The 13,932-nt window shown below is 48.4% G+C and overlaps 1 protein-coding gene across 1 annotated transcript; it reads left to right on the top strand.

Annotated features, from left to right (window-relative positions):
* Nucleotides 1-1,240: 1,240 nt before the first annotated feature.
* On the top strand, nucleotides 1,241-11,120 carry LOC147979596 (uncharacterized). The gene is made up of 2 exons (XM_087516768.1): nucleotides 1,241-1,811; nucleotides 11,077-11,120. The coding sequence occupies exons 1-2, from the start codon at nucleotides 1,298-1,300 to the stop codon at nucleotides 11,118-11,120; spliced, it is 558 nt and encodes a 185-aa protein (XP_087372894.1). The 5' UTR covers nucleotides 1,241-1,297.
* The last annotated feature ends 2,812 nt before the right edge of the window (nucleotides 11,121-13,932 follow it).

The raw sequence follows: 13,932 nt of genomic DNA, 5'->3' as shown, positions 1-13,932 counted from the left end.
CAGATCAAGTTCCCGCCGTCGCCGTCACCGCTTTCGGCTTGGATCGCTACCCGCCACGTGTCGGCGGCGGTGAGGCTACAGGCTGCTGCGCGCAGCCTCCTAGCGCGTCGGCGTGTGCGGGAGATGCGTGGTTTGCAGCTGCCGCTCCTCCAAGTTGTCCTTCGCTGTGCAAAGGACCTCGATCTCGTCCCCACGGACAGCGACCTCAAAGTCTGCGACATCGGCGGTTGGGGGGGGCGCACCCTTCCTCGTCATTCTCCATCGCAAGCCCTCCACTCTTCTCTGTGCGGTGCAGACCAACAGCCGTCCGGCGGGGAGAAGGCAGGGTGTCACCGACAGGAGGGCACCGCGTCCCAACTGCTGAAGTGGCTGGTTTCCATGGGATCCAGGTGGCTGTACACGTGCACGTCCGACGTGCAAATGGTGTCCACTTTTTGTTAAGGGGTCCAAAATAAAGCGTCCCAGTCCATTTCAAGTTGAGAGTAATAAACCAAGCTGAGATGTAAAAGGCTTGTTTTTAGGTGTTAGGTTTGTGTTGCGTCGAGTCATGGTTATAAGTTGGTTAGGCTGCAGCTTGAGGACAAGCTGCATGTCCAGGTGGGGTGTAGTGTTAGAGTACGTAATGGGCCTAATGGGCCCGTTAGTCTTAGGGTTAATTAGAGATAAGAGTCGCTTTCTTAGGGGTCAAGTAAGCCTTGCTTGGGAGTCAAGTAAACCTCTTTATATAAAGAGAGGAGATGTATCAATCTAATCAAGCAAGAATTAAGAAGGAAATCCCTTCCATCTTGCCTGGCCGTGGGCAAAAGGCCCCCGGCCGACCCTCTCGCGCCCTCCTTCTAGCAGCGCCATAACAGGCACTCTGATAGAACAGTTGTTTTTCACAATATTTCTGGTGGACACCTAATTATATCAATAGAAGGGAGGGTGACTAGAGCAAAGTGCTTGTCTTACAACTAGACCTACTGTTTTTCACAATATTTCTGGTGGACACCTAATTTTATCCCACAAAGCAGAAATGTGCATATTGTGGGGGTGGCTGCTCTATGTTGGGCTATCTGGAAGCTCAGAAACAGAGCCTGCTTTGATAACAAACTTGTAAAATCACCAGCTAAATTTCTATGTTATGCTTGGTTCCTTCTTATGATACTGGGCAGGCTTGCAAAATGATGCTGACGAGACGATGGTGGAACATGGGGCGGACCTGCTACAGCATGCGGCACTGGAGACGCATGTTCAGGATAACTGTGATCCCCTGGAACTCTATGACGCGGCTTCAATCGAGTCAGGGCACAAGTGGATGGCACATAGGCGTGTACTGACATTTTTGGCTGACCTCAAAAGTTGCTTTGATGCCAGGAAGGCTTCCCTGTTGCACCAAACTAGTCTGCCTACCATTCCCGAGGCTATTGCAGCGATGACTCAAGAGGAGGTGCGCCTATCTCTTGAGCATGCAGACGTGAAGGTTGTGCCAGCTTCGACCTTTGCAGTCACTGAGCGCATGGAGTGGGGAGATCCCGCCAAATGTCACACCTGTGGGGAGGTAGGTCACTGGAAGAGAGAATGTCCAACTCGTGGCAGAGGTTGGGGATATAACAGAGGGGGAACAGGAAGAGGCAGAAGTGCTAGGGGCAGAGGTGGATACTCAGAGACCTCATGGGGCCAGGCTGCTAGAGGCAGAGGTGGCTACTCAGGACACTCAGGGGGTCAGAGGGCTCACATGGCCGTTGCAGGAGACATTGGGACATCCAAAGGCAAAGATGTAGATGATGTTGTCTATGGAGATTTTGCTCACTGGGCCTCCACTCATGAAGGTAATCCGGAAAGAGCATCTCTTGCTACTAATGAGAGTGCTCCAGAGTGGGTTCTTGACTCTGGAGCATCTAAGCATGTTGCTAGTAAATCCTGTGATGCAGAGCATCCTTCCATCATCCCCATGGACTCTACATCTACACATCAAGCCCCACGTGGACCTATGACAAGAGCTAGAGCACGTGCATTGGAAACCAAGGTGAACTCCTTCCTAGTTGACATGCATATGGATACAAGTGGGATTTGGTTACTACCTCACCAAAATACTCTATGCATCATTAAGTACGAAGAGGAACCCTTCCAAGCAGCTGAGGAACATCGCCAAGTCCAAGGAGAAGTGACCCAAGCCACCAAGGACCAAGAACAAGCCAAACCGCAGCTGGACAGGAAGTCCCAGGCGACCCTGTGCGCACGGGCCCCCGAGACCCCGTGCCCACAGGCTACACAGGGAGCTACGGCTGTAGCACCCCGTGCGCACGGGCCTCCCAGGATGGTCGGCTGAGATTGCCTCTTCGCCTCCCCTTCATCTACTTCGACCCCAAGTAGTGATTACGAGTCGAACGACTAGTCTAGACTAGTCGCTCGACTAGTCTACGAGTCGCAGAGTGGATGTCGACTCATTTTCTCATGTAGACTACAAATACGAGTCGAGCCGTGGATGGACTAGTCGACGACTAGTCTGGACTAGTCGACATATATGAGTCGAGCGACTCAAAAAAGAGAGCTGCCTCAGCTGGGACGAGGCGCCGCCAGCACCCACTGCCCTGCCACCGCCGCCGCCACCCACCGCAGGGACGGCGGCTGGCGCAGCCAGGTGCGGCGGCCGGCCGGAGCTCGTGCTCAGGCGGCGGCCATGGCCGTGACCTGTAGGGGCACGCGGCCTTGAGACGAGAGAGCAGGAAGAGAGAGAGAGGAGAGGAAAGGAGGAGGCATGGTGGTGGTCGGCGGGCTCGCCGGCGGCAGGAGGCGCGGGTCGCGTGCTCTCGTGCGTGATGGCGCTGGCGGCGGCGATTGGAGAGGTCGGGAGCTAGGGTTCCAGTGGCTGGGGGCTAGGTAGGCTGGCCATTTGGGCCCAAATGGGCCAGCTGGGGGTGATGCGTGGTGTTGGGCTAGTATTTAGACAGTGGCTGGTCCTATTCCATACCCACTTGGGCCCAGAACACTACATAGCTCAATGATTTAGACAGTGGCTGGTTTTATTGCATACTGTACTGTTAGTATATACTACATACTACCACTAGGTATTAGTAGCTGAGTACTACAGTACCATGTCGACTAGTCTAGCACTAGTCTAGACTAGTCTCGATTAGTCTATGAGTCTCTACCTCGGAACGACTCGTCGACTTGTCGACTCGTAAACCTTGACCCCAAGGCTATATAAGTCATACCTAGGACCATGTTTAGGGTCAGCAAAGTATTAGATGAGATATTTGCGAGCTTTGCTCCTTCTACCTTCCCTCTTATGGATCAAGACCCCTTTAGGGAAGAATCCTTATGGATTTCAAAGCCCTCCACAAGGAGAAGACTACCTTCAAGACCTCATCTCTTAGGAGCGGGAAGAACTCTATCATTGTATCTTTCCTTTGATTGTGTTTGTGAACTTGTGGATCTTGTGTTGCTACTCTAGTGGATGTGTAATTGGGTATTGTTAGAGTGATTTCCTCTCTGGGTTTTTGGTGTTCATCCCCCTTTTCCCCCTCCAAGTGTGAAAAGATCCATCTTAGGGTTTCACCCTACAACATCTTGGTATCATGAGCAAGGTTGATTCACATCTTGGAGTCCCTACCCTCCACTTTCTAGCTTGATTTTGTTGTTTTTCGTCCTAGTCTGAAAATCCCCACCAAAAATAGCGCCAAAAATTTTTCTTGCAATTTGTTGATCTTGTGAGATTTGGTTGTTTTGATCCACGAATTTGGTGTTTGGCAAGTGGATCTACCCCCCCCCCCCCCCCCGACCATCTTCCCCATGCATCCATCCATCGAATTTGGCCTCAAATCGAAAATACCAACGGATCCGGAGCAGTTCATCCGCTCCCCGAGGACCCCGTGCACACGGGACCATCCAGAGCACTTCGGCCATGTTTGGTTTTGCTTCGTTTTGATTCCCTACCACCACTTGTGTTCTTCCGCAATATTTCTCATGGTTGCTTGAGTTTGGGTTGCGGTTTACCTCGTGTCCCAAGGTGTTTCGGCTACTTGGGCATGATTGGACGTCATCATCACCGCCACTCATCATTGACTCGGACTCCACGTCGACGACAAACCATGGACGGTAACCTCGACGACGCCTTTGTGCTACCCTTGCCATTACCTTGATAGCTTCGAGCCCCTTTTTGCGTCGCTTACCCATCGAGACTAACTTGTTGAGTATTGCCGGGCCACGCCTTAGTGCACCATTAGTGTTACCTCTCTCCCGTGCATATACTACTTGTTATCTCACATTGTGGCTCGTATTTCAAGCATTGTGGCATAGTCAAAAGAGAGAGAGAGAGAGAGAGAGAGAGAGAAGAAAAGCTTTTAAGCAAAAGAGAAGAGAAGCAAGAGCTTGTAAGCAATAGCATTGAGCCACTTTACCTAGTTCATCATCTTGGTTCATACATACATAAGCATAGTTGGGATAGTGAGACGACCCGTTTCTCTCTGAGGTTGGTGCACTCGCGTATCTAGCCCATTAGAGCAATCGAGCTAGCGTCTCTCTAGTATCCGTACATCAAGAGCAAAATTTCCGTGGTTCCACATCATAGAGCTCACCCCTTGGTTGTGTGGATCCCATTTATCTTCCGTGTGTGTGTTCCTAGTATTATCTTGGGTTGATCTATTTGTCTTACTTGCCATTTGTGAATCTTCTCAACTTTTTCAACATCTTGACTAACATTTGCTTGAATTATTTGTGCCACTTCCTAACCGAGCTCCTCCATAAGCCTTTTACTTGTAGGTGTGAGACAAAATACCCGATACCAATTCTCCTATTGTAGCATCACGTGGGATCGTACTTGGTTACATCCACAATCTTCGGAAAAGGTAACTTTGATTTTGTTCTCTCATTTTCCTACTCACCACCACTTTCACATGATGGATAGGCCGAGCTCCTCTACCAACCCACTCTTCATGGAGCAAGACGACGACATGACCTCCTACGTCACCAAGCAACACCTCTTTGGTGCACAACGAGCGCTGCATCAAGAACAACAAGCAGTGAGCGACCACATCGACCATCTCGCCACCGACTTATGCCTCTCCAAGCAACGTACAAGAGACTACTTCGACAACAAGCTCGACGAACAAAAACAAGAGAGCAATGCAAGAATGGACGAGATTCATGCCTTGTTGGTCAACCGCTCTTCTACAACGTCATCCTACTCAAGACGGAGCCGCTCGAGTCGACACTCTGACGACACCATCTCCGGCTCAAGTACTCCGACATCTAACATTCTTCGACGAGCCACGCGCCAAGACCGTCAAGAAAATCGCAATCCTCTTCACAGCATCGATCCTCAAGAGCAACTTCTAGCACAAGAACATCGACATCGCCAAAACCAAGCTACCTCTGCGCAAGCACGAGAAAGGCAACGTCAATGTCAATAAGAGGAAGAACGGGCGCGCCAACACCAAGAGGAGCAAGACGCTGAAGCACTTCGACTACAACAACAACGGCGAGAAGCTCAAGCTCAAACGGCTCAAGACGCGCTCCGAGAGTCCACTCGAGCCATTGCCCACCGCAGTCGTCAAGTACGTGAGCAAGAGGAAGCTCTTCATCGGGAAGTACAAGAAGAAGCCACCCGACGTGAAGACAACCAAGAAAGGCAAGACCGTGAACACATGCCTCGCCCTCCAATACGCCAAGAGCGCATCCACGTCAACGATCTTCCTCCACGCCAAGAGCAACACCAAAAGGAGCAAGTCCATGAAGACCCAAGAGCGATTCCAACATCGTCACTATGATGAAGAACTCCGCTATGGCAAGCTCAAGTTCACCATGCCCAAGTTTTCTGTAAGCAACGACCCCGAGGTGTATCTTTCATGGGCACTGAAAGTCGACAAGATATTCCGTCTTCACAACTACGACAAGGAAAAGAAGATCGCCATGGCATCCCTCGAGTTCCAAGACTGTGTTCTCATTTGATGGGAACAAGTGATCGAGCGACGTCGCGAAAAGGACGAACCACCCATCACGACATGGACACAAATGAAGGACGCCATGCGAGCACGCTTCGTGCCTACACACTACACACAAGATCTCTTCAAGAAGTTGCAACTCCTCAAGCAAGGCACGAAGAAGGTTGAAGAGTACTACCAAGAAATGGAGATTGCCATGATACGAGCCAATGTCAAAGAAGATGATGAGCAAACAATGGCACGCTTCTTGAACAGCCTCAACCACCCAATACGGAAGATTGCCGATTTCCAACCTTACTCCAACCTTCTCGAGCTAGTTCATCAAGCGACCAAGGCGGAACGACAAGTACAAGAAGACTTCAAGTAAGCCAAGTACTCATCCAAGACCTACGGCTCATACACTCAAGCTACCCCTACTTCGACTTCGACTAGAGCATCACCAAGTACCGACAACAAGTCAAGTTTCAAGCAAGCGACCCCTTCCTCAACTCGTCCTCCGGCAAGCAACTACAAGAACAAGATTTCTTCTTCGGCACCACCGGACGATCCCGCCAAGACAAGTTCTATCAAATGCTTCACATGTGGTGGCCGTGGACACAAGTCTTTCCAATGCATCAACAAGCGAACCATGATAGCCAATGATGATGGCACATACGACTCCATGAGCGAAGATGACATGGAAGCTATCGAGCACGTCGCCATGCACCGCCAAGTGAACGAGGAAGAAGATGCTCAAGTCTATTGTGACAACGATTCAAGTCCCACTCTCGTGGTCTCCAAGGTCTTGACGCTTCAACACCAACAAGACGAAGACCAATGGTGTCACATCTTCCACACCAAGGCCGGCATCAATGGGCGCTCCATGAAAGTCATCATCGACGGAAGGAGTTGCCATAACTTGGCAAGTGAAGAGCTATGTTGCAAGCTGCAATTGGTCAAGAAGAAGCACCCCCACCCCTATAAGGTTCAATGGCTAAGCGACTCCGACACAATTCAAGTGGAGCACACCGTGCACGTTTCATTCAAGATCGGCGCCTACGAGGACACTATTGAGTGTGACGTACTTCCCATGACCGTGTGCCATCTCCTAACGGGAAGACCTTGGCAATTCGACCGCGGTGTCATCCACAACGGGAGAACAGACCATTATAGCTTCAAGATGAAGGGAACGGAGTATGTGCTACGACCTAGGTCTCCAAGCCAAGTTATCGCCGACAAGCAAGCAACCACACACCGAGGAGAGCCTAGTGAGAGAGTGAACCACCAAAAAGAAAGTGAGCGCCACAAGCCAAAATTGAGCGACTCTTCGCCACGAGAGAAAAACTTAATCCTCCTAGCCACAGAAAAGAGAGACAAGAGAAGTGTGTGAGAACCCATTGAGTGTCATCCACTATCTCCTAATATGCAAAGATGAGGTTGCAAAGACTAACACTCCTAATCCTCTACCGCTAGTGTTGTCCAATTTGTTGCAGGAATTCGCGGGTGTCTTTCTCGATGAGCTACCTCCCGGTCTTCCTCCTCTACGTGGCATCGAACATCGGATCGACCTCATCCCCGGCGCACCCCTTCCTAACAAAGCACCATACCGCGTCAACCCCGAAGAAACCAAAGAAATACAAAGGCAAGTACAACATCTCATAGACCATGGACATGTGCGTGAAAGTTTGAGTCCTTTTGCCATACCGGTCATTCTTGTGCCAAAATGAGACGGTAGCTTTCGCATGTGTTCCGATTGTAGACCTATCAATGCTATCACCGTTTGATATAGGCATCCCATTCCACGCCTTGATGATATGCTAGATGAGCTTAGCGCTACCACTATTTTCTCAAAAATTGATCTTAAAAGTGGTTACTATCAAATCCGCATACAAGAGGGTGATGAATGGAAAACCGCTTTCAAAACAAAGTTATGCCTATGGGTTTATCGAAAGCACCCGGTACTTTCATGTATCTCATGCATTATGTGCTTCGCCCTTACATTGGTGTGTTTGTTGTGGTCTACTTTGACGACATTCTTGTTTTTAGCAAATCCCTCAAAGAGCATGTGAATCATATTAGGGCCGTTTTGCAAACGCTTCGAAAAGAACGTCTCTATGCTAATATGGATAAATGCACTTTTGGTGTTGACAAGATCGTTTTCTTGGGCTTTTTTGTGTTCCAAGGGAGTTCATGTAGGTGAGTCTAAAATTGAAGCAATTAAAACTTGGCCTCAACCCACTAATTTGCAACAAGTGCATAGTTTTCTTGGTCTAGCGGGTTTTTATTGTCGCTTTGTGAAGGACTTTAGCACTATTGCCGCACCGTTGCGTGCCTTGAGTAAGAAAAATGCACCTTTTGTTTGGGGACCAACGCAATCTACCGCATTTGATGAGCTCATATCTTTGCTTACACATGCCCCAATTCTTGCTTTACCCGATTTCACCAAAACTTTTGAGGTACATTGTGATGCTAGCGGTCATGGTATTGGTGGAGTTTTGATGCAAGAAAAGCGAACCGTTGCATGTTTTAGCAAAAAACTTTCCGGTGCTCAACTTAATTATCCTATATATGACAAAGAATTGTATGCTTTAGTGCGAGTACTGCATGTTTGGGAGCATTATCTTCGCCCACATGAATTTGTCATACATACCGATCATGAGACACTTAAGTACCTAAAAGGTCAAACTAAGTTGAATAAATGGCATGCTAAATGGAGTGAATTTATTGAGTCTTTTCCTTATGTGATCAAGTACATTAAGGGCAAAGAAAATGTTGTGGCGGATGCTCTTTCCCGCATATGCATGCTTGTTACTCAACTAGAGTTGAATGTGATTGGCTTTGAGCATATTAAAGATCTTTATGCGAATGATCCTTCTTTTGCACTTCCTTATGCCAAATGTCTTACTCATACTTGTTGGGAGAACTTTTATCTCAAAGATGGCTACCTTATGCGTGCTAACAAACTTTGTATACCCGAGTCTTCTCTTCGTTTGTTGCTTTTGCAAGAGGCTCACGGCGGTGGACTCATGGGACATTTTGGACGCGACAAGACATTCGCCACACTCTCCTTCAAGTACTTTTGGCCAAAGACGTTCCGCGACGTGGCACGTTTCACCAACAAATGCTCTACATGTCGCAAAGCTAAGTCCAAAGCCTAATCTCATGGTTTACATATGCCCCTTCCAATTCCATATCAACCATGGGAGGATATTAGTATGGATTTCGTGCTTGGTTTGCCTAGAACTCGCAATGGAAAGGATTTCGTCTTTGTTGTTGTGAACTGATTCTCCAAAATGGCACATTTCATGCCATGCAACAAGATAGACGATGCTTCACATGTTGCTCATCTTTTTCGTAGGGAAATCTTGAGGATGCATGGAGTGCCAAGGACCATTGTGTCGGACCGGGACGTCAAGTTCTTAAGCTACTTCTGGAAGACCATTTGCGCCAAGCTCGGAATCAAGCTTCTATTCTCAACGGCCTATCATCCTCAAACCGATGGCCAAATTGAAGTCACCAACCGGACGTTATCTACTCTCCTATGCGTGTTGATCAAGAAGAACATCAAGGAGTGGGAGGAGTGCTTACCCATCGCCGAGTATGCCTACAATCGAGCTCGACACACTACTACCGGCAAGTCCCCCTTCGAGGTTGTCTACGGCTTCAACCCATTGTCCCTAGTGGACATTCTACCTCTTCCGCTCCAAGAACGCGCAAACATGGATGCTAGTGCAAGGGAAAATTTTCTCAAGAAGAATTATGAAGATGCAAGGGCAACAATCGAGTGTCAAGTACACCGCATCGCCACCAAGCTCAACATCAACAAGACACCAATGGTGTTCCAAGCGGGCGATCTTGTATGGCTTCATCTTTGCAAAGACCGCTTCCCCAACGAGCGCAAGTCAAAGCTACTACCACGCGCTGATGGACCATTCAAGGTGCTAGCACGCTACAACGACAACGCTTACAAGATTGACATCCCACGCGACAAGTACAACGTAAGCGACATCTTCAACGTCAAAGACTTGGCCAAGTACCATGGTGATGAAGATCACGATCCGTGGACGGATCTCTCCCAAGGGGGGGAGATGATGTGAAGCATCCTTCCATCATCCCCATGGACTCTACATCTACACATCAAGCCCCACGTGGACCTATGACAAGAGCTAGAGCACGTGCATTGGAAACCGAGGCGAACTCCTTCCTAGTTGACATGCATATGGATACAAGTGGGACTTGGTTACTACCTCACCAAAATACTATATGCATCATTAGGTATGAAGAGGAACCCTTCCAAGCAGCTGAGGAACATCACCAAGTCTAAGGAGAAGTGACCCAAGCCACCAAGGACCAAGAACAAGCCGAACCACAGCTGGACAGGAAGTCGCAAGCGACCCCGTGCGCATGGGCCCCCGAGACCCCGTGCCCACGGGCTACACAGGGAGCTACGGTTGTAGCACCCCGTGCGCACACGGGGGTGTACCGTGCTACCCCATGTGCACGGGCCTCCCAAGATGGCCGGCTGAGATTGCCTCTTCGCCTCCCCTTCATCTACTTCGACCCCAAGGCTATATAAGTCATACGTAGGACCATGTTTAGGGTTAGCAAAGTATTAGATGAGATATTTGTGAGCTTTGCTCCTTCTACCTTCCCTCTTGTGGATCAAGACCCCTTTAGGGAAGAATCCTTGTGGATTTCAAAGCCCTCCACAAGGAGAAGACTACCTTCAAGACCTCGTCTCTTAGCAGCGGGAAGAACTCTATCATTGTATCTTTCCTTTGATTGTGTTTGTGAACTTGTGGATCTTGTGTTGCGACTCTAGTGGATGTGTGATTGGGTATTGTTGGAGTGATTTCCTCTCTGTGTTCTTGGTGTTCATCTTCCTTTTCCCTCTCCAAGTGTGAAAAGATCCATCTTAGGGTTTCACCCTACAACATCCTGCGTGTTCGAGTGTTACAATAAGCATCCTCCCTCTCACACGGGCACCATACAAACGGTTGATGGCACAAAACAACCTGTCATAGGGGTTGGTACAGTAAAGTGCACTCCAACCATTTCCCTATCATCAGTTTTACATGTGCCAGCCTTTCCTGTCAATTTGGTCTCTTTCAGTGCTCTCATTGATCAAATAGATTGTCGTGTGATCCTTGACAAGTTCGGTTGCTTGATTCAGGAGCGACGGACGAGCCAGACGGTTGGGACTGGCACCAGGCGTAGGGGGCTCTACTACATGGACCAGGAGGTGCAGCCGGACTTAGTGTGTGCTGCGACCATGGAGGACAAGGAGAAGCAGGTGATGATCCGTCACTGTAGGATGGGGCATGTATCTTTTGATAAGATGAGTAGAGTATTTCCGGATGTTATGTGTGGCATAGGCAAGGGCAAGCTGACGTGTGATGCTTGCGAATATGCAAAACACACACGAGCCTCAGGAGCATATCTCCTTTTATGCTTATTCATTCGGATGTATGGACTAGCCCCGTGGTGTCAATGAATGGGAAGAAGTATTTTGCTACCTTTGTTGACTGCTATTCTCTTATGACTTGGATTTACTTGATGCGTCACAAGGATGAGGTGTTTAGCTGTTTTCAAAACTTTCATGCTCTTGTAAAGAACCAGTTCAGGTGCAGGTCAAGGTGCTCCGGACTGAAAATGGCACAGAGTATGTGAACAACAGTTTTGGGGCTTTCATGGCTGACCAAGGAATTCTACATCAAACTTCCTGTCCGAACACCCTCCCTCAGAATGGAGTGGCCGAAAGGAAGAATCGTCATATTCTTGAGGTTGCTCGGTTGTTGATGTTTACCATGAATGTGCCTAAGTTCTTGTGGGATGATGGAGTTATGACAGCCGCATACTTGATCAACCGAACACCTTCCAGGATACTAGGTCTGAGTTGCTCGTTGGAGATAATAAGTTTGTTGTTCCCCCAAAGTTGTTTGGCAGTACCTGCTTTGTTCGTGATCACCGACCTTCTGTTGGAAAGCTTGATCCTCGGGCAATGAAGTGTGTCTTTCTGAGATACTCGTCTAGTCAGCAAGGGTATAAATGTTAAAAAACGCAGGCTTGTATGGATGTTACCTTCAGGGAGTCTGAGCCATTCTATGGTGAGCCGACTGATCTTAGTCTACTGTTTGCAGAGCTTGACCACCTACACCCTGTGCGTGATGGTCAAGAGGGGGAGAAGGATGTGTCTCATACTCATGGTGATTATGTGGACATTAACACTGATAATGATATGCGAGCTCGGGTTCAACCAATAGTGGGTACAATTCCGGTTAGTACCCTCACTGATGATGATGTGCAGGCTCATGTCGAGCCAACTATCGATACACTTAGATTGGTGCTCTCCATGTTCCTGTTCGGGATCGAAGGCAGACGAATACCCTGGTGTACTCTCGACGGCAACCACAAGTGCAGGGAGAGCAGCAAGGCAGGGAGGCAAGAGTGCAGGAGGAGCAGCAAGGCAGTGAGGCAAGAGTGCAGGGGGAACAGCAAGGCAGTGAGGCAAGCTCATCTGACACAGTGGAGCTGCCCATTGCGTTGCGAAAACCTACACGTGAAGCGGCAAGGAAGGGTGAGGTAGCAAGGAAGGCTCTGCCAAAGGATGATACTTGTCATGACCTTGATATTGGCAATTTTGTGTCTTACAAGGCTTTGTCACCTTCATACTTGCCTCTCTACAAACTATGTCTATCCCTAAGGATTGGAAGGCTGCGAAGCAAGATCCGATGTGGCGTGAATCAATGATAGAGGAGTTAGAAGCACTGAAAAAAAGCAAGACATGGGTGCTAACCACATTGCCGGCAGAAAAGAAAGTAGTGAGTTGTAAGTGGATTTTTACCGTGAAACAGAATCCTAAGGGCAAGGTGGAACAGTATAAGGCTAAATTGGTCGCTAGAGGATATAATCAAACTTAGGAATTGACTATGATGAGACATTTGCTCCAATTGCAAAGATGAACACAGTAAGGGTATTGGTCTCGTGTGCTGTAAACTTTGGGTGGAAACTGCACCAGTTAGATGTCAAGAATGCCTTCTTACATGGTGACTTGAAAGAAGAGGTATACATGGAGATACCACCAGGTTTTGGCACAGAACGGACTACGGGGAAGGTATGCAGGCTGAAGAAATCCTTGTATGGTCTGAAGCAATCACCGAGGGCATGGTTTGATAGGTTCAGACGGGCTGTTTGGAATATGGGGTATGGCCAATGTAATGGTGATCACACGGTGTTCTATAGACACACTGATAAGAAGATCACCATTCTTGCAGTGTATGTTGATGATATCATCATCGCTGGAGATGATGAGGAAATAAAGAGAGCGAAAGGGTGTCTAAGTAAGGAGTTTGAGGTAAAAGACTTGGGCAATCTAAAGTACTTCCTTGGCATAGAAATGGCTCGAACAAAGAAGGGAATATCTTTGTGCCAACGAAAATACACCTTGGATCTCTTGGCTGACATGGGCATGATGGGATGTCGTGCAGCCCCTACTCCGACTGAACAAAATCATCAAATAATGGCACAATCAGGTGAGCTAGTGAATAAGGAAGATTATCAAAAGCTGGTTGGGAGGTTATTGTACTTGTGTCATACTGGCCTGACATTACGTATGCCGTGGGGGGGGAGCAGATACATGCATGGACCAAGGAGTGGGCATCTTGATATTGTTCATAGAATCCTGAGATATTTGAAGGGGACTCCGAGTAAAGGGTTGTGGTTTACGAAGAGTGGACATCTTGAGGTGGATGGCTATAGTGACTCTGATTGGGCTAGCTATCAAGATGATAGAAGATCAACTTCAGGCTACTGTGTGTTTGTGGGATATAGAGCTTTATCTCATCAGGACTATAAACACACAGACTCTGATTGGGCTAGCTATCAAGATGATAGAAGATCAACTTCAGGCTAGCTATCAAGATGATAAAGCTCTATACTCAACTTCTGCTGATGATCTTGAGGTGTCATGGAGAAGCAAGAAACCGGCTGTTGTGTCTAGATCATCAGCAGAAGCTGAGTATAGAGCTTT

Source organism: Triticum urartu, chromosome 3A (assembly GCF_056163025.1).
Source record: "Triticum urartu cultivar PI428250 chromosome 3A, HENAU_Tu73, whole genome shotgun sequence".
NCBI classification, from domain to species: domain Eukaryota; kingdom Viridiplantae; phylum Streptophyta; class Magnoliopsida; order Poales; family Poaceae; genus Triticum; species Triticum urartu.
This window is presented reverse-complemented; position numbering and strand designations above follow the sequence as displayed.

Coding starts and splice junctions, on each gene's coding strand:
- LOC147979596 (XM_087516768.1), top strand. CDS start 1,298: ATGGCACATAGGCGTGTACTGACATTTTTGGCTGACCTCAAAAGTTGC. Junction 1,812..11,076: donor CTGGGCCTCCACTCATGAAG/GTAATCCGGAAA, acceptor TGCTTGATTCAG/GAGCGACGGACGAGCCAGAC.